Source organism: Octodon degus, unplaced genomic scaffold, assembly GCF_000260255.1.
Source record: "Octodon degus isolate 3935 unplaced genomic scaffold, OctDeg1.0 scaffold00102, whole genome shotgun sequence".
NCBI lineage: Eukaryota > Metazoa > Chordata > Mammalia > Rodentia > Octodontidae > Octodon > Octodon degus.
In genome coordinates, this window is record NW_004524678.1 from 520,665 (window position 1) to 545,186 (window position 24,522).

Here is a 24,522-nt window from a genome sequence, read left to right on the forward strand (position 1 = left end):
AAAAAAAATAAATAAAATAAAATAAAATAAAATTTGAAGTTGGTACTGAATGTGCCTCACTCTTGTAACATTGAAAAGTTGAAAAATGTTAAGTAGAAAAAATGTTGAGTAGAAAGAAGCATTGTTAAATCAGAGCCATTTGTACTTGTTCTTCTGTGATTGTTTACCAAATCTGTCATATTACAGTTGTGCAGGGAAACCAATTCCTTTAATGGCAGCAAGAACAGAGGACATACTGTCTTTAGGAGGAATGAAAAGTATCGGGTCAATAGTACCTGAATGAATATTATTCCCCTTTAAAAGGGATGAAATTCTGACACAAGCCACGATATGGAGGAACCTAGAAAGCATGCTCAGTGAAGTACATGGAGGGGACAAATGCAGTATGACTCCACTTGTGTGGGGAGGCTGGCACGGCCAGGTTCATGGACAGGAAGTAGAATGACAGTTACCAGAGCCGGGAGGGCGGGGATGGAGGGTGGGAGCTGGGGCCCTGCAGCACAGAGCTTCGGTTTGGGATGGAAAAGTTCTAGAAATGGATCCTGGTGATGGCTGTACAATTATGTATTTTAATGTCCCTGAATTTTACACCTGAAAGGTGAAAGTGCTAAAACCTATGGTTTAAATATTTTACCAGTTATAAAAATGAGCTATGACAAGTGGAGGATTACAGAATTGCTAAAATCTACTTCCCAGGAGAAAGCAGTGAGGCTTCTAGGATGGCTGAGGCACAGACAGATCTGCCAAGGAAGGCAGGATGGCCTGGCCAGGCTGGAAGAAGGGACTGGAGGATCCCGATTACAGGCTAACGTGAGTATTCAGGCTTCCTTGTTACACTGCTAGTGATCGCAGGCAGGGGCAGTAGTGACTTCCAGGCGGCGAGGAGGTGTTTCTAACCAGCCACCAAGGCTCCTTTCATGCACAAATACTTTGAGGTGACAAGTCTTGCCTGACCCTTTGTAGCTGAGTCCTACAAGTTATTTATGACATAGTTACTGAGTGTGGGTCAAGCTTGATTTGGTTTATACATGAAGAACAGACTGGGAGGCAAGGGAACAGGACTGAGGGCTGAAGCCTTATTCGAGCTAGGCAAGAGCTCAGCCATGAGTGACATCCCCAACCTGAGATGTCCACCTGAAAGTGCAGGATCTGACTAGAATGAAGTGACAGTGAAAACACAGAGACAAAGGGAAGAGGTCACTCTGAATACAAACAGGACAGAAGGCTTGAAAACCCTCCCTGAGTGCTACAGTTTATTTGCCCTGGTCCACGTTATCGGTGAGCAGAACATTATCTTCCAAGAAGGCAGCGGAAGCTCACTTTTCCCTTTTATGCCAAGTCAGTGGTGGTGAACCTGGGCGAGCTACAGACCACCAGCCCTGCTCTCCGTCATCTTGGAGAGTGACATCTTGTCTGCCAAGTTCCTCAACTCTCAAGAGAACATTGTAAGGAAAAAAGTGAAGTACTTCATAGTCCAGGGGGGATACCGGATTTGGAATAAAAATACATTAGAAAAAATGTTATTTCTTTTACTGATTTTTTGAAAAGCCCTTCTCTTGTGAATAAATTTGCTCTGCAGGAGGAAATCCAAGGGAAGGCATAAAGAGTCTCTCAGATCTTCCCTGGTAATTCTGCTAATCTAATATTTGAACAAACAAGCTGATAAATTTAATTACCCAAGATATTTTATTATCTGGGTTTTATATATCTGCACCTATGGCTCAGTGTTATTTTAATGTGTGATACACTGGGAACAGTGAAGAATACTTTGCATTTATGATTTAACAACCTATATTTAAAAATTAAGACTTGTGCTTATGTAACTATGATGTTAAGGAAATTACAAACCAAAGAGACTGATATTTATAAAAGCGTACTTCAGGAAAGGATTCAAAGAAGAAGTCCTTTCCAACGCTTAGCTTATAAACTGAGGAACATACAATTAAAGAGAAATACGTTTCTTCCAAATTCCACTCCACATTATGTTGAAAGCAAAATATTCAGCAATCTTGAGAATTTTAGCTTTTGAAATTTCAGACAGATTGCTTTTCAGAATGAGTTTTCCAAATGATTTTATGAAATCTAGTGATCCCAAGCTCAATGTTTACATTCTTGTGAGCTCTTTGTATTTCTGTGGTATTCCCGGGCTCACCGCACTGAGGAGAAGGGAGCCACTCACTCCCACGGTCCATGTATTGCATAAATACAACCAAGACGAGAATGTTCTTTGACGGTCAATACTGTTGACCCTGCATCCGGATTAACTCTAAGGATACAGCCATCTGCATCTCAGGTAGAAAGTGTAGTTTTCAGCGGCAACAGCACCTTCAAGGAGCTTTCACGGTGTCTCTGTCTTGCTCTTTTTGACTGCAAAGCGCAAAGGACTCCTGTACGAACTGCCTGCACATCGGGCACTGCTGGAAATACCTGACACAGGCGTCGCACAGGCACGCGTGCCGGCAGGGCAGCAGCACCCAGTTCACGCCCCCGTTCTGGCACACCACACAGTCCTTGCTGCTCTCCTCCGCCGGCTCCACCTCACTCTCACCCAGTCCAGCCTTTTCCAGCAAGTTGCGGTCCGCGTTTTTCTCTTCTGGTGAGGGACTGCTGGAGGCAGTGGAGTTATTATTTGCAGACATGAAAAGTTGCTGGAAAAAAAGTGTAAAGATAATTATAAATAACAATGACTCGTTAGGCCTGGAGGTCATGAGCACAACTTAAAATTTATGAGCTAGCAAGTCCAAGAGCAAAGAGCAGTTTACGTCCATGACAACGGAGAAGCACTATTACTGCTTTAGAAACACCTATTCTCTGAAACCATGCAAGCAAGAGAGACAGAGATAAGGCATGACTTACCTTAAGATCATGAAATTGACCCTGAGCCAGGAGCAAATATTGATACAATATTCTGCAGGGAAGTTTATAAGTCTTATCAGGAATATGAATTACTGATACCATGGAAATCTAAAAGAAAAATTCAACACTAGTCAGTCCTTAAGATTCTTATATTATTTCACAGACATTAAAAAATGCTTCTTCAAAAAAAGAGACCAACATAAATGTGAACACTTATGGCCTATATACAATCATAAAAAAAAAAAAAACCTAAGCACTACAGAGAAAATGAATGTGAATACATTCTTCAAAGATACCCATTCCCTAGAAGGAAACACAACTGACATTAATGACTTCAAAATACAGTCAGAATCTGAAAGGCTGCTGGCCCTTGTGACTACCTTCATGTGACAGCTCATAACTTATCCTTGTAATATTCTTATACGTCAAACTTTGAATGATTTTTTTTTCCAATTTTTCCCTATTATTTAAAATCTTTCTTTCTTTCTTTCTTTCTTTCTTTCTTTCTTTCTTTCTTTCTTTCTTTCTTCTTAAATGTATCTGGTACAGGGTCTCACTATGTAGCTCAGAAGCGTAGTGATCCTCCTGTTTTTAGCCTCCCTAGTGCTGGGATTACAGGTGTACGCCACCATGCCCGGACTTGTCCGCTGGCTCACTGTGCCCCCGGGGTGAGGCTGGCATGGTATGCAGGATCGGGGATTGAATCCCTGGTCCCTGCACTTGCCAAAACAGGCGCTTAGTCCACTGAGCTATCTTGCTGGCCACTTCCCCATTATTTTAAATTGTTAGCATGACTATTACAATTAGCTACACTGTGTACTTCACCTTTACATCATTTCCAGTACTGGAGGTCTAACCATGTAAGCCCTTTTGGAGAGTTCTAATTATTTGTGTATTTTTTGCAAACTGAGTCATTGGAAGTATATTTTCATAATATGGACTTTGTGAATGAAAACATTATGTATAGAAATACTGAAACCCTTCAGTAAATGAGGAAAGGGTCTTTCTGCACATCTGCATTTGCAAACAATAACATTCCTTGGGATCTCAGCCCTGGAAAGATGCACACAGCATGTTCCGTTGGGTTTCTGATCCTCACCGCAGTACTGAGGCACTGGTCACAGAACTCAGATGACCACGAATAAAAGGCAGTACCCTCGGTTACCACTGAGAGTGGTACGTCTTCAGACAGTTTGCTTTGCGACTATTTCTCCCTGAATATAGCTGTATGTTTCTAATTGTCACACTTGTCAAAAGTCATTCACATACTTCAGTGCTTACTGCTGTCAAACTGTATGAGAAGGGCCTCAAGATAAGGCTGAAGAATTCTTACACTCAAACGCTATTAATGAAAAAAAGTCATGAGTAAAACACCCAAGAGGTCTGAGACGCAGCTAAAAGACTGAATTTGTGAATGTTTAGAGCAGACTATGGTGCAGCAGCTCAAACTAGTGACACAGAAAATCTACTCAGTGAAACAAAAAAATCTTCCCACATCTTGTATAAGGTATGACATCCAGGTACAGGAGGGACTCAGAACCCCTAAACAAACATGAGCTAGGTCAGAGTCTAGTTAAAATGCCAAGAATACAGAACAAGGAAGGAATATTCAAAACTGTGAGACAGAAATGCTATGTCAGAAATGGTGGTAAACCCAGCGGAATAACTGCACACTTAAGTGCAGACACTCTAAGGCTAGGAGACCATGAAATGATATACTTCAAGCCCTGAAAGACAGTAACTGCCAACCTAAACTACTCTACCCACCCTCCAACTCCAAACCAAGAGTTGGCTCTTTGAAAAGATAACCAAAGCATCTTTCCAGATTGAAGAAGAAACATCTTCCAAGATAAGCATCAATGAAATGAATTCATGACTACCTGGCCAGCACTGCAGAACACACTGAACCCTACACACAGAAAAGGAACAGTAAAAAAGGTATTGAGAATTAGAATATAATTAAACATCAGAAAAATGTAAGACACCTGAATCTCTGGGATCCAGCCAAGGGAAGGTACAGCTGGGAGGGCCTCTATCAGAACAATCAGAGATACCAAGTCAATAACCTACTAATAAAACTCAAACTTTTAGGAAAACAAGAACAAATGAAAGCCAAACCTAGCAAGAGGAAAGAAACAATCAAGGTAACAATGAAAACTAATGACAGAGAGAGTAAAAGAGCAATGCACAGGATCAGTGAAACCAAGAGTTGGCTCTTTGAAAAGATAACCAAAACTAATAACCCCTTAGCCGAAGAAAGAGACAGAAGACCCAAATCAATACAATTAGCAATGGAAAAATGGGATGCTACAACAAACAGCATGGAAACCTTGAAAATCTGTAGGGACTATCCTAAAAGCCTCCACTCTAATAAATTGTAGAATCTAGAGGAAACTGACATTTCTAGACACATAAGACCTACCAAGATTGAGTCAACAACATATAATACATCTAAATAAATTAGTAACAAGCAATGAGATTGAAGCAGTAATAAAAAGTCTACCAACAAAGAAAAGCCCAGGACCGGACATCTGAGGAAGAACACCAGTGCTCCTCAAACTACCCATGTGATAGAAAACTCATTCTGTGAGACCAATATCACCCTGATACCAAAACTGAACAAGGACAAAGCAACAAAAAAGAGAAAACTACAGACCACTATACATAATGAATGTAGATGCAAAAACTCTTTAAAATACAAACTGGATTCAACAACAAATTTAAAAGCTCATGGAAGGGCCAGTGAGACAGCTCAGCTGACTAAGCACCTGCTTAGGCAGGCACAGGGACCAGGGTTCAATCCTTAGCACCACATGCTGTGCCAGCCCCGACCCTGGGTGCACTGAGCCAGCCTCTGAAACTGGGCATGGTGGCACATGCCTGTAATCCCAGCGCTGAGGAGGCTGAAAACAGGAGGATCACTACAAGTCCAAGCTGTACAGTGAGACCCTGTACCAAATACATAAAAAAAAAAAAAGAAAAGAAAAAGAAAAGAAAGAAAGAAAGAAAGAAAGAAAGAAAGAAAGAAAAGCTCATACAGCATAATCAAGTTGGTTTCATTCCAGGGATACAAAGATGGTTCAACATATGTAAATCAATAAATATGATACACCACAAAAATAGCATGAAGGGTACAGACCACATACTGATCTCAACTGATGTATTGGCTTTGACAAAATTTAACATCCTTCCAAATTCAACACTCTTCCCTGAAGAAAACAGACTGAAGGATTGTATCAATATAACAGGCTATCTACAGCAAACCCACATCCTACATCATATGAAATGGGGGGAAACTAAATGCATTTTCTCTAAAATCAGGAACACTTCTGCATGCGAGAGAAGGGAGATGAGGCACACAGAGATGGGCAGGGGCAATAAAAAACCAAGGACCTGGCTATGCACTGGCCGAGTGGGACTGCAGCAAAGGGTCTCTTGCCAGATTTCTGATTTCTGAGAGACAAATCCAAATACACAGTTTGGCTATAAATGCGCTATCTCATAGGAGGTGGGGAGAAGAGGGTTTGGGCACCAATATGATCAAATGCAGTATCGCATTGTACAGTGTGCGAGGGGCGGGGACAGGGAGGCTCCTGAGGCCACAGAGATAACAGAGAAGCAAACGCACACGGAAACCGCGGGGAAGCCACTGGCTCATAGCTCACTGGGCCAGACCAGGAGGAGGCTAGGCTGGAAAAGCCATCACTTTGCAACCATCGCGATAACGAGAAAATATTAAAAATGGGCAATTAAAAAACAAATAAGCAGTTTGTGCATGACCCTACAGGGCCTCCACAAGACAGGTGACTTGTGTCCCTTCTTTTGGTCTAATTTCCTAATGTTCTTCTGCCACAAATATGGTCTTTAAATAATACAAAAGAAAACCCTAACGTAACTCAGTAAAAAAAATTTAAATAAAAATCATATAATAACAGTTCTTGTTTTTTTAAACAACAAACTGGCTCCTAACCGGACTAGGTAACTCTTTCATGTTATAATGGAAATAGAACTTGTTTTTGTTTTGTTTTGATCTATGACCCCACAATAAAATGCAGATAAAACCACATATGAAAAGCAAATAGCAAGTAGCTTACTTTGAAAATTATGAACATGCCTGTAATCCTAGCACTTGGGAGACTGAGGCAAGAGAATTGCTGACTTTGAGACCAGCTTTGGCTATATAGTGAGTTCAAGGGCAGCCTAAACTACATAGTGAAACCCTGTCTCAAAAACATTTTTTAATTAAAAAATAAAAATAAAAATTATGAACAAAACGGGCCAGGGAGACGGCTCAGTGGAATAAGTGCTTGCCTGGCAAGCGCAGGGCCTACATTCAATCCCAGGTTCTGCCCCCAAAAATAAATAAATAATTATGAACAGAGAACCCGGATATAAAATATACCAACAAGTATGCTTCAGTGCAAATGCTAGCCCCAAATTTGGAGGTTAAGGAGAAACAAAGATCAACAGGAAAAGGAGATGGAGCCCAGAAATTGAATAAGACACAGAAGGGATGTAGATAGGGAAACAGCAAAGAACAGGACAGGGGCACCAGGCCCCGAAAGAATTGGCCACGACACCTTTGTGGAGGTGGGGCCAGTGGACCCTCCCCTTTCTCTGCACCACAGAACACTCCACAAAGTTTAAAGGGGTACTTATTCAGGAATACAGCTTTCCACCCCCAGAATTAGTTTTTCCTGTTCAGATGCCGGAAGAAAGCTGGATAACAAAGAAAGAGCCCTGAACTCGGAAAGAGACCTCCAGGGGACCAGGAAGCCAGAGGACGCGATCTGACCGTTCAGTTCCAATACATAGAGAGAAGCAGAGAACCAGAAGCCAAGGCACCCAGGAGCGACAGACACAGCAGCGGGAGGGGTGGCCCTGGCCAGCAGGGCAGGGGAGGGATGAAGAGGCTAGACCCGTGCAGGCCAACACAGCAGGTCCCACTTATCTGCAGCTGGGGGCAGGGGGGAGGAGAAGACCTGCTCGCTCCTCTGGGCAGCACATGCACACAGCTGCAGGGCCCTCACCGCCCGGTGTGAGCAGAGCAGCTAACACTGCCTGTCGAGATGCCTCGCTCCCACCTGCCCGACCTCCACTGGACCTCTGCAGGTGCCAGGCGATACACCCGTTGGTGTGGCATTCTAAAGACTGTGTGCACTGAAGGTATTGAACATGTCCTGGTATACATACACTCTACATGGTGAAAGGGTTGCTACCATCAAGCAAATTAACACGGCCATCATTTCAGTGACTCTTTTTTCTGTGACGTTTATCTTTTATTGAAAGAAGTCAATATAATATTACTAATCAGTCTTCATATTGAAGTCTCTAGACTCACTGCATGCAACTTTTTACCCTCTGACCTCTACATCCCCATCCTCCCCTCCTTTCCCCATAACTCTTAATTCAGACACGGTTGCCCTGCGGAGCTCAGGCTGGTCTTGAGCTCACTCTGTAGCCCAGGCTAACCCTGAAGGCAAGGCGAGTTTTCTGTCTCAGCCTCTGGACTGTGAGGTCATGGTGTGTGCTATCACGCCCAGCTTTCATAACTCTGAATTGAAAAGAAAATGGAAAAGCTGACTTCGACTCCACAGATCTTCAATTTGGTACTTACCAAACAGACAAACAAGCAAACTAGGGTCGCAGAGATAGCTCAGAGTCTAAGTGCCTGCCTAGGCAAGCACAAGGACTAGGGTTCAATCCCCAGTACCACATGCTGTGCTGGCCCTGCCCTGAGCCAGCCACCAAGACTGGACAAAGTGGTGGACACCTGTAATCCCAGCACTGGGGAGGCTGGAATAGGAGGATCACGATGAGTCTGAACTGCGTAGTAAGACCTTGTACCAAATATATAAAATTAAAAAAAAAAACAAAAAACTGAAGATTTTTTTTTTTTTTTTTTAAAGAGATTAGAAATGACTTGGGATGTAGCTTAGTGGTAGGACATTAGCCCAGCATGAGGGCTAGGTTTTAATCCCCAGGGATGAACAAAGTCAAGAAATAACTGGGAATTTTTGACTCTGCTTCAGTCTAAGGGCATTTCCCCTAGCATGCTAGATTGTTGGAAGGAAAAAGCCACCATTAGTGAATGCACTTTATATATCACAAAGTGTAAAATTATCACTCTTTATTAATGAGTCTATACCAAGAACTTCAGAAATGTAGTAAATTGTATATAAGGTATTGTTATGCCAATAGATTATTACAATTTTGCCACAAGTTTATTTCATCTACAGGGAGAATATCCCTTAACTGAAATGCTTAAGACCATTTGTGTTTTGGACTTTGGATAGTTTTCAGATTTGGGGATTCTGTACATGTATAATGAGATATCTGGCCGGGGAGATAGCTCAGTAGGATAAGCACTTGCCTGGCAAGTGCAAGGTCGTGAGTTCAATCCCCAGTATTGAAAAAAAAAAAAAAAAAAAAAAAAGAGCTATCCTGGGACAGGACCCAAGTCCAACTGTGCAATTCATTTCTGTCTCAAACACACTTTGTATGCAGAGCCTGAAGAACATTTTATCCAGTATTTTATTTTTATTTATTTTTAATGTATTTGGTAGAGGGTCTCACTATGCAGCTTGAACTCGTAGTGATCCTCCTGTTTCAGCCTCCCCAGCTGTAGGATTACAGGCCTGTGCCACCACACCACCTTGGTGCACATGGGGCAGGGCAGGCATGGCATGTGGTGCTGGGGTTCAAACCCAGGTCCTTGTAGGCAGGCACTTAGACCGCTGAGCTATCTCAGCAGACCTATCCAGTATTTTAGTACACCTGCATCTGACAGTGACAGTCCACACAGAGTCAGGCATGGAAATTTCTACTGTGGCAACAAGTCAGTGCTCAAAACATTTCAATTTTGAAGGGTTTTGGATCTCGGAGTTTTACACTAGCTGTGCTCTCCCTGTGTCAATGCCCACCACACTTGGACGCTCACCAAGGCTCAGGCCCTCTTCAGCCTGTAAGCTGCTTTTATCCTCCTAGCTGGGTTAAGATACCAGACGAAGGCAACCATTAGCATGTAACAAGAAAACAAGGTGACTGTGTTCTCTGAGAACACAAGCACCCGACGTGCAGGCAGCAGCAGGGCACTGAGGAGACGGAGCGACTGTAGCTACACAAAGGGAAGGGGGAACTGTCTTCTAATGGAGCGTGTTGGGTCACCACGATGACACTTAATTATTCAGGACTAAACTCTTAGGAAACATTTCCCAACAAACTTTCTATAGAGCAAACTACCAGAGAGAAAAATTTAACTTTATCAATAATAACAGATCTTTTGTTTCCTAAACAAAACCTATTCTGGTGACCCATAAGGAAAAACAGGTCATGCCCTGAGAGTGCTGTTACATCTATAAAAACCACACTGGCACGCTTCCTATTTTGTTGTCAAGACAAATGCAGCCAGGCCAAAGCATATCTTCAGAAATTAAAATAATTTTTCTACTTCAAAAAAACAATTATGAACCACTATCCAAACCAGCTAAAAATAATGCTTTCAGAATTTTTAAGTTACTTACAATATCATAAATTTCTCGGTCATCCTCATCAGCTAACGTGAGCAGCGCCACCAATGGGTAACGAGATCTGGGCACTGTCCCAAAGTCTTCAATTTTAGTGTCGTTTGGTAACTGGCAATATATTTCTTCTTTGCTGTCCTTTTTGATACTTTTTGAAAATGTAAAGGCAAATTGCCACTACAGCCAAAGGATAAAAATACACCAAAAATAAGGGACAACTCAGTACCATTTCATTGAGTCACAGAGAGTCTGGTTCTCACACGTTAACGCCAACATTAGGTCAAAGGATACAAATACTGCTCCTGGTGGAGATACTCGCTGTACAGCGCCTCCTCCAGCGCGCGGGGCGTGCTGATTCGGAAGCAGTACGTGTGTTTCTGGAGGGCTTCGTGTAGTTTTTGGACGCTGCAGCCCCAGTAGCAGGTAAGGCGGCTGTCTTCGAGGCAATCTGTGGTCAAGGTTATGCCAGCTGTAGAAACAGAGCGGGGGGATGGAGGTCACCTCCCGTAAGCTGTGGCCCAATTCTGCAGGGCAGACACAAGCCCTCGTCTTTCTGGGCGCTGAGCGTGCTGCCTGGGGTTATGTGGACAGCCGCCAGCTGTGGGCTATGCACCTAGAAAAGAGGGGACTGCCTCGAACTTGCACTGGTGCCACCGTTTTTTTAATTTTATTTATGTGTGTGTGTGTGTGTGTGTGTGTGTGTGTGGCCAGCTCAGCCCACCAGGGGGCGGGGCTGGCTGGCATGTGGTGCTGGGGGATTGAACTGTGGTCCCTATGTTTTGCTAAGCTTGTTCTAAGTAGGTGCTTTAGACCACTGAGCCATCTCACCAGCCCAGTGCCACCGTTTTTGTGCTTTCTTCCTCCTTACATTTTCAGCTTTAGAATTTATCAGTTTGACTTCCTTCTTCAGTGACTCCAAGATGTGTCCCACCTTACAGTGCAGATGACCCTGGCGACAAGGATAGCAGGCACAGTCAGCCTCAAAAGTGGACACATAACCTATGGGCTCCAGAACAGGAGCATGAGGAAAGGAAAATATTGAAAAGAAACTGAGCTTTACTAATATTAATAAATATATTTGTAACATTTAATAGTTTGTCATATAGTTAATGTCTCATGTAATATGCAAAATTGCCTGAGGCAAGTGCAGAATCCAAAAGCTAGATGGCCTCACAGCAACATTCTTGTGCATTTTTTTTTATTTTTGGGGGGTATTTTGGTGGAACTGGGGATTGAACTCAGGTTGCCAGGCAGGCGCTTATTCTACTGAGCCATCTCCCCGGCCTGTGAATTTGTTTTTAATGAAAGAAAAGATCACAATTTGAAAAGGGGATATATTAATTGTAAGCAGACGTGCCAGTTATATAGTTACTTTGCATTTATATAGCACCTACTCGGTGTCACCAAGGTGATTACGTCCTCCTCACTAGTGGCAACTGGGGCATTGTTGAGTTCGAGGACAGTGCCACTCAGGACATCTGACATCTCTCAGTGCAGTGGTGACTACACTGGACCCCAGGGCACACAGCTCTGGCCACTGTTCCCAGCTGAGGAGTTTGGTTTCTCTGTTTTCTAAATGTACCAGCAATTCTATGAGCTACTCAGGATCATTTTATTGGGATCTTTTCTATTACTTGCTAAGAAATTCTGGCTGACTTACTACTTGGGTTTTGAAAACGTGATCACAAGTCCATGTGTGGCACACAGGCACGTGTAAGCAGGCCCTGCACAGATCCCAGGCCTGATTTTCTGTGCTCCGCATTCGGTGGTACGCACACACGGTCTGGGATTCTGGTACACACAGCACCAGTGCTGGGGCCATTTCTAATTAGTTAGTGGACATTTTTAATTGGTAGGAACACTACCTAAATAGTTGAAGTAGAATTTGATTTCAAATTTTTATATGATTCCAATCGTAAAGCATTAATTCGAAAGTGGAAAAGTCCACTAGCTATTAAGTAGCTGGAAGCACTCCATTCATACAAATTTATACACACACACATAAAATCACACTGATGCTTCGTTGTATCCTGCAGACTCCCACAACATGAGACAAGAGGAAAAGTTGGACATAGACAGCAAATAAAAATAGAAAAGAAAAAAATGAAAAAGTTGAAAAAAATAAACCCAGAGGGGCCAGTGAGATAGTTCAGTGGACTAAAGCACCTGCTTATGCAGGCTTAGGCAAGCATAGGGACCGCAGTTCCATCCCTGGCACCACACCAGCCCCGCCCCCAGGACATGCTGAGCTGGCCACCGAGACTGGGCATGGTGGCGCACACCTGTAATCCCAGCTCTAGGGAGGCTGAAAGCAGGAGGATCACTGAGCCCGAGCTGCACAGCGAGACCCTGTAACAACCAAATACATTAAAATAATAATAATATCCCCAGAAAGTAACTACTTTAATATTATTGTCCTACTGGCAACAATGTGGGAAGATGATGTATTGTAGGGTAAGTCAGCACAGTAAAAAGCTGGAATCACCCTGAGGCCCACCAGTAGGGATTATGTGAATAAACACTATAAAAGGAAGTACTCTGCAGCATAGCAAGAATTGAGGCCCAGCGTGGTGGTGTGTACCTATAATCCCAGCACTTGGGAGGAGGAGGCAGGAGGACAGATGCAAGTTCAAGGCCAGCTTGGGCTACAAAGTGAGTTGGGGGTAATCCTGAACTACACAGCAAAATCCTGTCTCAAAAAGACTAAAAAAAAAAAAAAAAAAAAAAAAATTGGGCCACGCAAGGGATGCTGTTCAGTAGCAGAGTACCTGCCTGGGGTGTGTGAGCGCTGGGTTTGAGGCACTCATGATGCGGAACTATAATCCCCAGCCTTGACGCTTGCTGTATCATGTGTGTGGCTCTGAGCGCAAAGCCCACTACCCCTAAAATAATTTTTTTTGTGGAACCAGGGATGGAACTCAGGCCCTTGCGCTTGCCAGGGAAGCGCTTATTCTACTGAGCCATCTCCCTGGCCCCCTCAAAATAATTTGTTTAAGGCATATTAGAATATGCATATGTACTGGTATAAAATGATCTTCAGAATATATTAAATGAAAAATCAAGGTAGAGAAACGTACACACAAATACACATATATGCATGCATGTAACGCTGCTTATCTTGTAAGAGGACAGCCATTTATATCTGTTCACATTTAAAAAGAATGCTGGAATGAGCTGGGGAGATAGCTCAGCAGCATAGGTGCCTGTCAGGCAAGTTCAAGATCTCAAGTTCAATCCCCAGTACTGCTAAATTAATTAATTAATTAATTAATTAAATTAAAAGAACACTGGGGGCAGAAAATGCAGCTTGCTATCAGAGCACCTGCCTAGCATTGTGGGGTTTAATCTCCAGAGCTGGTAGTCTATGGTGGGGGGAGGCAGGACAAAAGCCTTAACAAATAAACTCAACTTACAGAACATACAAAACTACTAAGTTTACTTGCTTTGTAAAAAAGCAGAGCTCCAAGAAGGAGCCCAGAGACTCATAAGACAAGCATGAAACACGTGTTTATAGACTTAGTATATTTGACTGGAAGGAAGTGCCTGTGACCTTTGACAATGGAATATCAATGTACATGGGCCTCTTAAACTAATATTAGAAATTCATCAAAAGAACTATAAAATTTCCTTCTTCACATTCTGTCATAAATTTGGCCCTACTACAGAAAAGAATTATTGACTGATGTCACCTGATGGTAGTTCGCATCCTACCAAAACTACTCCCCCTTAGCTTTCTCCACTTGTACAGAGATTCCTACTTTCACGTCATCTTGGCCTTCTAAATTCCAGTGCTCACACAAGGCCATCTTAGACCAGTAGCATCAAGCAGAATGGGGTCATAACTGTAAAGCACAAAATTCAGAGTCAAAATTAAGTGAAGAAAATAGTGCAACTGCTCTTGATTTGCTCTTGCTTAGCAGAGCTGCAATAGGCAAACAAAGCAAAGCATGAGACAATCTCGTAAAAAGCTGAAAAATGTCGAGGGTAGGTCTAATGCATTGAGCCACTGGGGAAAAAGACAAGTAAGTGGGAGGAAAGTCACATGCCTTGAGGTCACCGAATCCCTCAAGGAGTGAGAGGTGCTGTGCACAGAGACCGGGCATAAGGATAATGAAGAGGAGAGTTTACATTGTGGAACGAGAACTGTACAAACTCCTCCCAGAATGCTATGCGTGTTAGTCTGCTCAGTTCTCTAGTTTTACGTTAGCTCTTGCCATGAGAAATAAGCTACAAATCAAAAAAGCTATTCTTAAAATGACAAAATGTTGAACCAAATTAATTCAATTCAACAGATATATGCCAATTAGCAAAATTTGACTAAAGCCTCTATATTGGTAACAGAAACACAAATCCAAACACAGTATCATTATATAACAATAAAGAATCTCTTAAGAACCTGTTCCTAGTAAACAGAAATAAATAAGATTGAAACTGATTCTTTCCTTTGTTTTCAAGTTAAATAAGCTTTCTAGATGTTCTCTCCCTCCCTGCCTAACGTCAGATACTTTAGGTAGAGTGATTTAAAAAAAATCCCAAATTACTAAACTATCAATACATCAAATGAAAGAACATTTTAAAATGTCACAAATATTGTCACAAGATTGTCTCAGCATCCTGTACAGACATCTATAATGACACCCTCTCTTCCACAGATTAAAGAAATGAATTTTTATTCTGCTAAGTACAACTCCCACCAAAATGCTTACTTTCCTTATAGAAGACAGCTAATATACAATAAGCACTCACAGTTCTTCAGTAACCATTGCCACAGTGTACACATTGAAAAAAAATTTGTGTACGGAAGTAATACTACACCACTGCGTGGGCTCAGCTGAGCGACCTCCGCGCAGGGCTGGCTGCACATGGCCGGCTCTGCCCACTGGTGGGCTTCGGGCACTCTTCGGCCCGCAGGTGTCCCTGCTTCGCATGCGCTGCAGCACTTCTCAGCACTGTGCGGCCCTGGCAGGCTGTGGACTGCACACAGGAAGGACGCCTCCTGGCTGTATTTTCATTTGCAGTGCCCCTCGATGGCCACAGGGGGCCCTGTGCCTGCTCAGGTCCAGAGCCAAAGAGGGAGAGCTGAGCCCTCACCATTCCGTGTTCATCAAGGGTGCACAGGCTGCTGTCTTCTCCACAAATTAGTGTTGTCTGTGTCCTACCTTAACCGTTACTTTTCTGAGACGCACAATGTCAGAATGAACTCATATCAATTCACAGGGTGCATTATTTACAGTTCAGGAGGAAGGATGTGACATTTGGTACTTTTTGCCTTTTGAATCAAGCTATTGGTTAATGAGCAACAGTGACTCAATATGCTAATTTCCGACAGTAAGTCCAGAGTGACAGAGACTGCATTTTATGGACATTCTCCCTGCAAACCTTCACCGTGCGAGAGACTTCACACTATGAACATCTGTAGATGCGAACAAATCACTGAAGCAGCTCAGGTGTCTGCCGACGCAGCCACAGCTGGGCTGCTGCGTGCTCCCTGCACAGTGCAGCAGTGTACAGTGGTGCAGCGCTCCGTCACAGCCCCAGTGTCCGGGAACAAGAGCTAAAGCTGTGGTGATGTGCAGGGGCTGCTGGGAAGCGCAGAACAGTAACGGTGGTAACAGAAGTGAAAATCACAGAGATGGAACTGAGGTGAAAAGAAGGTAGGCGCTGCTCATTGTTTTAACAGGAATCGTTCAACCTCTGGCGCAATTCTAAAGAACAAGGACAAGATCAAGGAACATGTGAAGTGTTTTATGCTTTACACTGTGTATCTGTGGGCAGGTAGATGGCTCAGCAGCATAAGTACCCACCTGGCAAGCACAAGGTCCTGAGTTTGATCCCAGTACAAAAAAAAAAAGAAAAGAAAAAAACATTTATGTCCAAAATATGTAAGACTCACTTTGTGGGGCTTATGAAATAATCCGATTTGCCAACCAAGTTGGGGGCTCGTTGTACTAGATAAGAAGGGGTCACTTCTTTTTTTTTTCAAAATAGGATATTTATTTATTGCTATTTGTTATTGAGAAACAAATAGCAATGAGACAGTTTCAAAACCGATTACCAGCAGTTTCAATAATTAATACATTGCATATTGTCATCTTAATAGATCAATCATTGTTTTGTTTTCAGAACCGGGGATTGAACTCAGGCCCTTACACTTGCTGGGCAAGCTCCTATTCTACTGAGTTATCTTCCCAGCCCCGAGAAGGGGTCACTTCTTTCTCAATAAAATTAATTAAAAAAAAAAAAAAAAGAAGTGGTCACAAAGCTGGGCAAGGGGGCCTGTGATCCCAGGTCTCCAGGAGGCTGAGGCAAGATCATCATCCTGAGTAACTAACGAACTTAGGCCCTGTGTAAAAATAAAAAAATTTAAAAGGGCTGGGGACGTAGCTCAGTACAAATGCCCTGGGTTCAGTCCCCAGTTCTATAAAGCTAAACAAAACAAAACCGGTCTAAGGAAGGTGGACCATGACTCATCAGCTCTATTAAACACTGCAGACATCATGCCAACTCAGGCCTGAAATTCTTCCACCAAAGTGATGTCCACTGGCGGTCTGAGGCTGGGGATAGAGGCGGTAGCCAGTGATCTTGAGAAGCCATTGCAGTGCGGGGTGTCAGGGAAAGTCAACTGCGCTGCTCAAAGGAGTAAAAGGGAAGAGCAGAGCAGAAGGTGGACGCACACAGCTTCTACCTTGAGAAGGTGCTATGACTCGGGTCTAGATGTTCCCAAAGCTCACACGGGCACAGGTGGCTGGATCTAGACTGTGGGACACTGGGATTGATCCATGGTGCAGCGCTAGGATCACAGGTGCTAGGAGGGAGCGTGTGAGTGCCGCCCGCCCTACGCAGCCTGGACAGGATATGAGGGATGGAAAGAGCTGTGGTCGTGCCCTGGCGCTCTGCCGCCTTCTGCCCGCCATGAACTGTTTCTCATCTTTCATGCTTGTCCGCCAGGCCTTCCTGCCTTGGAGCCAGCCAGTGCTGGGACAAAACCTCTATAAACTGTGAGCTACATAAACCTTTCCTCCTTGAACTGCGGGTGTTGGGGATTGTTTCAGCATCGAGAAAAGTAACGAAGACAGAAGAACAGACGCAAACCAGGGCAGTAGCTAAAAGAATCTATATGTAAGATACTGAAAGGTAATAAGAGTAAAAGGTTCGCGTCTCAGCCCAGAGCCCTTTGGAGGCTTCAGCCCTGTGCCTAGACCACCCTACTCTGAGCGCTACTGAATGCGCCCAACAGCACTCTGGAGCCCACAGGTTCAAAACTGCACACTACCTTTCTTGTAAATCCTGCCACCCCCTGTATTCCTTAGCTGCTGAGCAGGACCTCAGGATCTCCCTACAGAGGCCAGCGGAGAGCCTGAGTCTCCCTAGACTGATCTCTTACCCATCCAACCTGTGTATCCCCAACAAGTGACTTCTTGTTTCTCTAACATGCTATTTTTTAATTCTCAAAACTTTGTTCCTGCTTCTCCCTCTTCCAAGAAGTTTCTCAAATCTGAGGTAAATACTTATTTTTTAACCAATAGGATTCCCCCCAAAAAGAAAAAACAATTAAAAATGAGGCTTAGGATATTCTTTTCTTTCACGTTTTTCCTGAATGGAGGTCTTAAATGTAACCATTTGTTTCTTTGTAATTCCCTATAGTGGTTCCTAAATGGTCCTGTCAAAAATTTATTTTTCCAAGTACAGAAACAACTGTCACCCATTCTTATCATCAACAAAAATAACATATGAAAAGCTTTTACCAAAATTTCAGATTGAAAAATCACTGCTCTTCAGAAGACAACAACCTTACATTAACTGTACTTAGATAACCGTCATTGCCCATTTAACTGAAGACCAATGGAAACGGCACAGTGTCCTGACAGATTATGCTTGTGAAGACTGGTGACACTTTTCTTCTCCTGTGTATGTGCCTCTGTTTATTAGTTGATAAATTCCTCAGAACAAAACTGTTACATTCTTAATCTATTTATCTGCAGTAGTCAGTCTAGAGCCTGGGCCAAAACAGAAGCACAGTAAGAGTTTGATAAAGGTCTAAAGAGAAAGCAAAGGAGAAACAAAAACGAAGGCCAAAGGGGCCTCTCCCCTGGCCTCTGTAGGGGATCCTGAGGTGCTGCTCAGTAGCTAAGGAATACAGGGGGTAAGAGGAAATCTTTGTAAAAGAGCACCAACTTGTAATTGAAGCTGTGGATGGGTTAGTGATCTCTAAGCCAAAAGGATTCTTCACTTGTCTCATTTGCTTTTTGAACACTCTTGTGCTGAACTGGGTCTCTTCTGAATTTCTCAGAATTACTGGAACATCCCAACCAAACCTGAGGAAAGGAAAGAACAAAACACAGCTTTAGCAAGTATTGACACTTTATGCCAATGTGAAGTTCGTAACTCATTAGCTACTCTTTTAACCTGTCAGAAAAAGAGGTTAAGGTACTCAATTTGCACGATTTTAGTAAATTAATTTAGAATTTAGAGAAATGTAAGGTCTTACAGAATTGCAATATACTGTTCATGTACCTGAACTGACACATTCTTTTTTGTTTTTGCTTCTTAGTACTGGGGGTTGAACTCAGGCCTTTGTGCTTTCCAGGCAGGTGCTTATGCTGTTGAGCTATCTCCCAGGCTGAACTCACACACATTTAAAACCAAAAAACTATTTTTTTCCTCACCCCCTAATGGTGAATTTTTCATTTATTTTATTTTAAGGAGAATAAAAAATATAGAAACAGGGGCCCGGGAGATGGCTCAGTGGAATAAGCGCTTCCCCGGCAAGCGCAAGGGCCTGAGTTCAATCCCTGGTTCCATGGGGGGGGGGGGGGAAGAATAAAAAATATAGAAACAGTATAGAATTTTGAAACATGATAAGAAATTAACAATGGTTGTTACACTGCATGTTGCTATTTCCAAAGCAGCTGCTCAGACTACCAGGTATGGGCGTATAAGATTGCTCAAACAGTAGAAACACTAGTTGGTCCTTTCAATAAACTAATAGAAATTAGTATAATTATCTTTGCTATCTTGTATATATATTCCTTCATTTCTCCCCTCCCCCACCCTGGTTATTTCCTTTTTGAGCAGTTTCTTGTCCTTTATCAGTGTCTACTTTACCTTTTGCATCTTACTGACTCAGTTTCCGACACTAGGGAGGCAATGTGGCGCTTATACATGCGGGCCTGATTTATTTCACGGGCCTGATTTATTTCACTTACGAGTATGGTCTCTAGTTGCATCCACTTATAAAAGCCTTGAGTTTATCTTTCTTCATAGCTCAGTAGTACTCCATTGTACAAAAATCCCACATATTTTTGATCCATGCCTGTTAGGTTGTTTTCAAGATTTAGCTATGACAAATTGTGTTGCTATAAGTATGGGTGCACATATATCACTGTAGTAAGATGTTTTCAATCCTTCAGGAAAAATACCAAGAAGGGGAATAGCTGGATCCAATGGGACCTCTAATCCTAGTTTTTTGAGGACTCTCTACACTGATTTCCACAGTGGTTGCACCAGTCTATACTCGCACCAGCAGCGGAGGAAGACTCCTTTCTCCCCACAGCCCTGCCAGCATTTGCTGTTGGTTGACTTCTTCATGAGAGCCATTCTTTCTGGGGTGAGATGTAATCTCACTGTTGTTTTAATTTGCATTTCTTGTATGATTAATGATGTTGGGCATGTTTTCATATATTTATTTGCCATTTATATTTCTTCATCTTAGAAGCATCTATTCATCTCAGATGCCCTTTTTTTAATTGGGTCTTTAAATTTTAGGGTTCTATTTTATAAATTCTTTATATGTTCTGGATAGAAGTCCTTTGTCTGAGGGTCAGTTGGGTAAAATTTTTCCCCAATTTGTAAGTTTTCAAAGAGATAATTCTTTTTTATTCTTTTCTTTTCTTTTCTTTTCTTTTCTGTATTTAGTACAAGATCTACAGGGTCTTACTACATAAGTTGGACTCGTAGTGATTCTCGTGCTTTCAGCCTCCCAAGTGCTGGGATTACAGGCACACACCACCACGCCCAGTCTCAAAGAATTAATTCTAAATATTATCAATAACAATAAAAAACCCATAGCGACTGTAAACTATACTTAATAGAAAAAGCAAACCCATGACAGAATTTTAAGTAGCTCACAAAGTTTTGCAGCTCTTTTCCAGAGGTCTGATTCTTGCTCCTGTCCTTGGAACATCAGAGCTCTTGGTCCCAGAATAAAAGGCAAGACCTAAGTGAAGTATGGACAGTCCTCTGCAACTCTCCTCGCTGAGACTGTCACAGGAACTTCAGGCAAGGCAAAGCTAGCTTTTTCACTCAGGGAAGGCAAACTGCCCTAGTGGGATGTCTAGATTCGCAGCTTTATCCGTGTCTAACTAGATGTCCTAAATTCTATTACCAGGATAGTTAAAACTGGGTTCAATGCTTGGAAGCTTTACTCAGGGGCTATACAAAATAAAGTGCTTTGGAACCACAGAAAATCCAATTTTCTAAGACCTGGGCTTGTGGTTTCTGTGCAAATGCTGCCTGCAAGTTCATCTCACCTCTCCCTCAGTTCTTCAGGTGGCCACTACCGCCAGCGCCAAGCGCCTTAACCACTTGGTACCCTGAGGCAGCTGCTTCAGAAATTATTTTATCGTACATAATCAAGCAAAGGTAGCAATTTAATTAGTTATGATGCCATTATGCCTCATTAGCAAGGAGCTTAAGAATGAACCGAGCCCTAAATGCTTTCTTTGAGGGTTTTTTCTCCCTAGCATCTCATTCTTAGCAACACTTATTCTATCAGTCAGGGCCTGGTCAAACAACCCAAACCACAGCAGTATTCTAAGGTAAAGAATTTAATATTAAACAACATGAACCAGGGCCAGGGCCATGGCTTAAAAGTAGGGCACTTGTCTAACATTCAGTAAGGCTCTGCGTTCAGTGTCCAGCACTGGGAAGAAAAATAAGCCAAATACTGAAGAAGGAAGCAACTGAATATCAGAGCTGTACTAACAGCAGGAAGCAGCTACCATTTCTAGGACAAAGGAATAGAGACAAGAGAATTACTACCGTTTAGAAATTTGGAGTCTGGATCCCATGGAGCTAGAACTCAGACCTAAAGGGGGGGGTGTGTGCAATGAGACTAGTTCTAGGAGAGTAGAAAAAAATAAACTGAACAACTGGATCATTGCTAGAGTAAAGCAGCTAGAGAAAGCAGCTAGGCTCTGCCACCTCTGCCAGCCCCCCAGTCTATTTCCCTTGGTGGCAAGGCCTGAGGGGCAGCCAGCTTGGAAAGGAGCAATGTGGCTTAGAGCTCCACCTCACATCGACCAACAAGGTATCAGGGTGGTGTAAACTGACACAGCACAAAAACCAATTCTAGTGAGCAGTTGCTGGGTCAGGGTCCTTGTATTTGTCGTTTCTTTCTGCACAATTCTCAGCAGGAGCTATGAGAGCCTACAGAAGCCGAAATATACCATATTTCCAGTTGTATGATTCTTTGCTACTGTGCTGGGATCCTATACGCAGTGCTCCTGTGCTTTCTCCACCCCACCAATGCAGGCAGACACATTGCTGTGAAAAGACCCAAAGGGAAAGAAACAACAGTACTCAGGTAAGAACCAGAACAAGGAAGACAGAGGACCAGTGAGGACTGTGGTAGGTTCCATTTTGCTCTTCTGGCAGGAATACTATTAGAAAGATGTTTGTGAGATCAAAATGATATCCAAGCGTTCGGTTTCTAGCTAATAAATCTACAGCCTTGGTTTAATTTCAGAGTAACACAGTAAAGTTTATCTACAGAGGCAAAGCTAAACCAGCTGAAAAAAAAAAAAAAACTTGAGTTAGGCTCAAGGCGACAGGCTAGGCCCAGATCAGACCAGAAGTGGCTGCACTTTTTATGACTCCATGGCCTCAGCAGTACCTAATCCAGATTCCCAGAACTTTGAAAATTACCTGATGGGGCAGGGGAGATGGCTCAGTAGAATAAGCACTTGCTTGCCTGGCAAGCACAAGGGCCCAAGTTCAATTCCCAGTTCCACCAAAAAAAAAAAAAGAAAAAGAAAAAGAAAGAAAGAAAATTACCTGAGCTTCCACCCTTTAAAAGTGATTAACTAATTAGTATTAAACGTTGAAACCGAGGCAGAACCAGGATCTGTGCGAGTCCACCAGAACCAGTACAAACATGAGGTTCCTGACTCCCTTCAACACTGATGCCAGAGTCATTATCCATCTGGATTTCATTAATTTTCTTATGCTAAATACTAATGTCTAAGATATCTAATTACCTAGCCTATTTAAAGTAAGAATGCAACCACAGAATGTAATTATCAACAAGGTAATGATTTTTTATGGAGAAAAATTATGTTGCTTTAGGAGAGTAACACCAACAGTACAGTCATTTTAAAATCTTGGGTTAAGACTGCTTTTCTCATTTGACACCTTCCTAATTCCCATTACAAACTTTCTTTAATGAGTAACAGCATTAAAACCTAATGGGTCAAGAATAACAAAACGTGTCCACTGCTCTTTATCCTCCCCCACGCTGCAAATTTGTGCTCACCCACTGGCAGGGTGGGGAGCAGTGTGCAAGCGCGAAAATTTAGTTACTATTTTAAAATAATGGCAAATACGCGATTAAAAGAGATTTCTGCACTTGTTTTACAAAGTCTGCTTTAGTTACTAACACATCCTCCGCTCACGCCTTCTCTAAAATGCCTTTTCTTTTTCACTGTCTACAGTCAACTCTTCTTCAGAATATTCATCCTCCAAAATACAGCTCCGGTCTTTCTTTTCAGTGGGAGCCTCTCATACCTGCTTCCGGCCATGGCTTGTCACCTACTTAGGAAAGCTGTTTGGCACATTTTGAACCCCATCTTTTAAAGGGGTTACAAAGGCCAGAAAACGGTTGTGGGCTGGTAGGATGATTTTGATCAGAGTGTATTTAGGAAGCTTCCCTACATAATACAAGTGTCCTCTCTCCATAACAGAAACTGTAGCCTCCCCGAGCCAAAGAACTGCTCCGTGGCGGTCCAAATCTATTCTCCTCACCCCTCACTGGCACTCTGCCTCCACCCCACAGGGCAACTTAATTCGAAGATCTCGTCCAGCTCCACAGTTTGGATTTTCACAGCTGCCCTGGCTAGATACTAATTCAGAAAGCATACAATGAAGCTAGAAACCACTAAATGCTCAAAGGGAGCAAAGTCAGCTGTCAATTCCGCTGGATTACCTGTGGCCAAGTTTCCAATTCAGGTCATAAACAACCTTACCAGCCGTGTTTACGGCGAGCGCTGCCTGCCCCGCACGCAGGAGGCCCCGAGCGGGGACAAAGCCTACCGGACCAGGACTTTATCCCAACACCAAGTCCTGGGACTCCTTAGCTGCAGTGTCGCCTAGAAACAAAGCTGCCACAGTACCGGAGCCAGTGCCGCGGGTGCCGGCGCCGAGCAGCCGGGCCAGCAGGGTCCCGCACCGACCCCGATGGCCTCGGGCTGCCCGCGGCGCCTCTCCCAGTCTCCGAGTGCCTGCCCCTGCGTCCCCTGCTCCCAGCCCTGGGACACTCACCATCCCAGTACCAGGCCGGTGGTCACGATGAAGCAGGTGAAGACCACCGCGATGTAAAACAGGGGCGAGTATTCATAGAGCGTCACCAGAAACACCGCAGCCATGGGGGTCGCCGAGGCTGAGCCCGGCTCCCGCCGCCTCGCCCTACCCAGCTCAATCCACCCCAGGCCGGGGGTCAAAACCTCTACGGGGCTGCGGAGCGGACAAACTTTGAAGGTCTGGCTTGCCCAGGGGGACCGGGAGCTAGAAGTCGGGATCTGCTCCGGCAGTGGGAACCAGCGAGCCAATCACAGCATCACCAGCCAGGCGGGCCACGCCTTCTTCGAGCCGGTCTCAAGGTATTGGCTCCGAGGGGGGCGGGGTCCCTTTTAGCACCGCCCCCCGCTACCGGGATTGGTTGCCTGCGAGCGCCTCAGTCTGGCCCATGGTCATCGCTGCTGCTCTACCTACAAAGTCTAAATCGGAATTGGCACAGAATCTGTCCAAATTAGGTAAATGTTCGTTTTCTGATGCCTAAGAGAGGCTTAATTCATGTGCATAATTTAGGAATCTTGAACCCCTGAATGTGAGATCCTAGGCTAACTTAAAAAAAAGCGGGGACGGGGGG

At 43.5% G+C, this 24,522-nt stretch overlaps 1 protein-coding gene across 1 annotated transcript; it reads right to left on the minus strand.

Moving 5' to 3' along the window:
* Nucleotides 1-104: 104 nt before the first annotated feature.
* Cgrrf1 (cell growth regulator with ring finger domain 1) lies at nt 105-24,158 on the minus strand. The gene is made up of 6 exons (XM_004638785.2): nt 23,916-24,158; nt 18,555-18,694; nt 10,671-10,848; nt 10,380-10,527; nt 2,857-2,964; nt 105-2,648 (listed from the first exon to the last, which is right to left on the minus strand). Exons 1-6 carry the CDS (start codon nt 24,017-24,019, stop codon nt 2,328-2,330), a joined length of 999 nt encoding a protein of 332 aa, XP_004638842.1. The 5' UTR covers nt 24,020-24,158; the 3' UTR covers nt 105-2,327.
* Nucleotides 24,159-24,522: the final 364 nt, after the last annotated feature.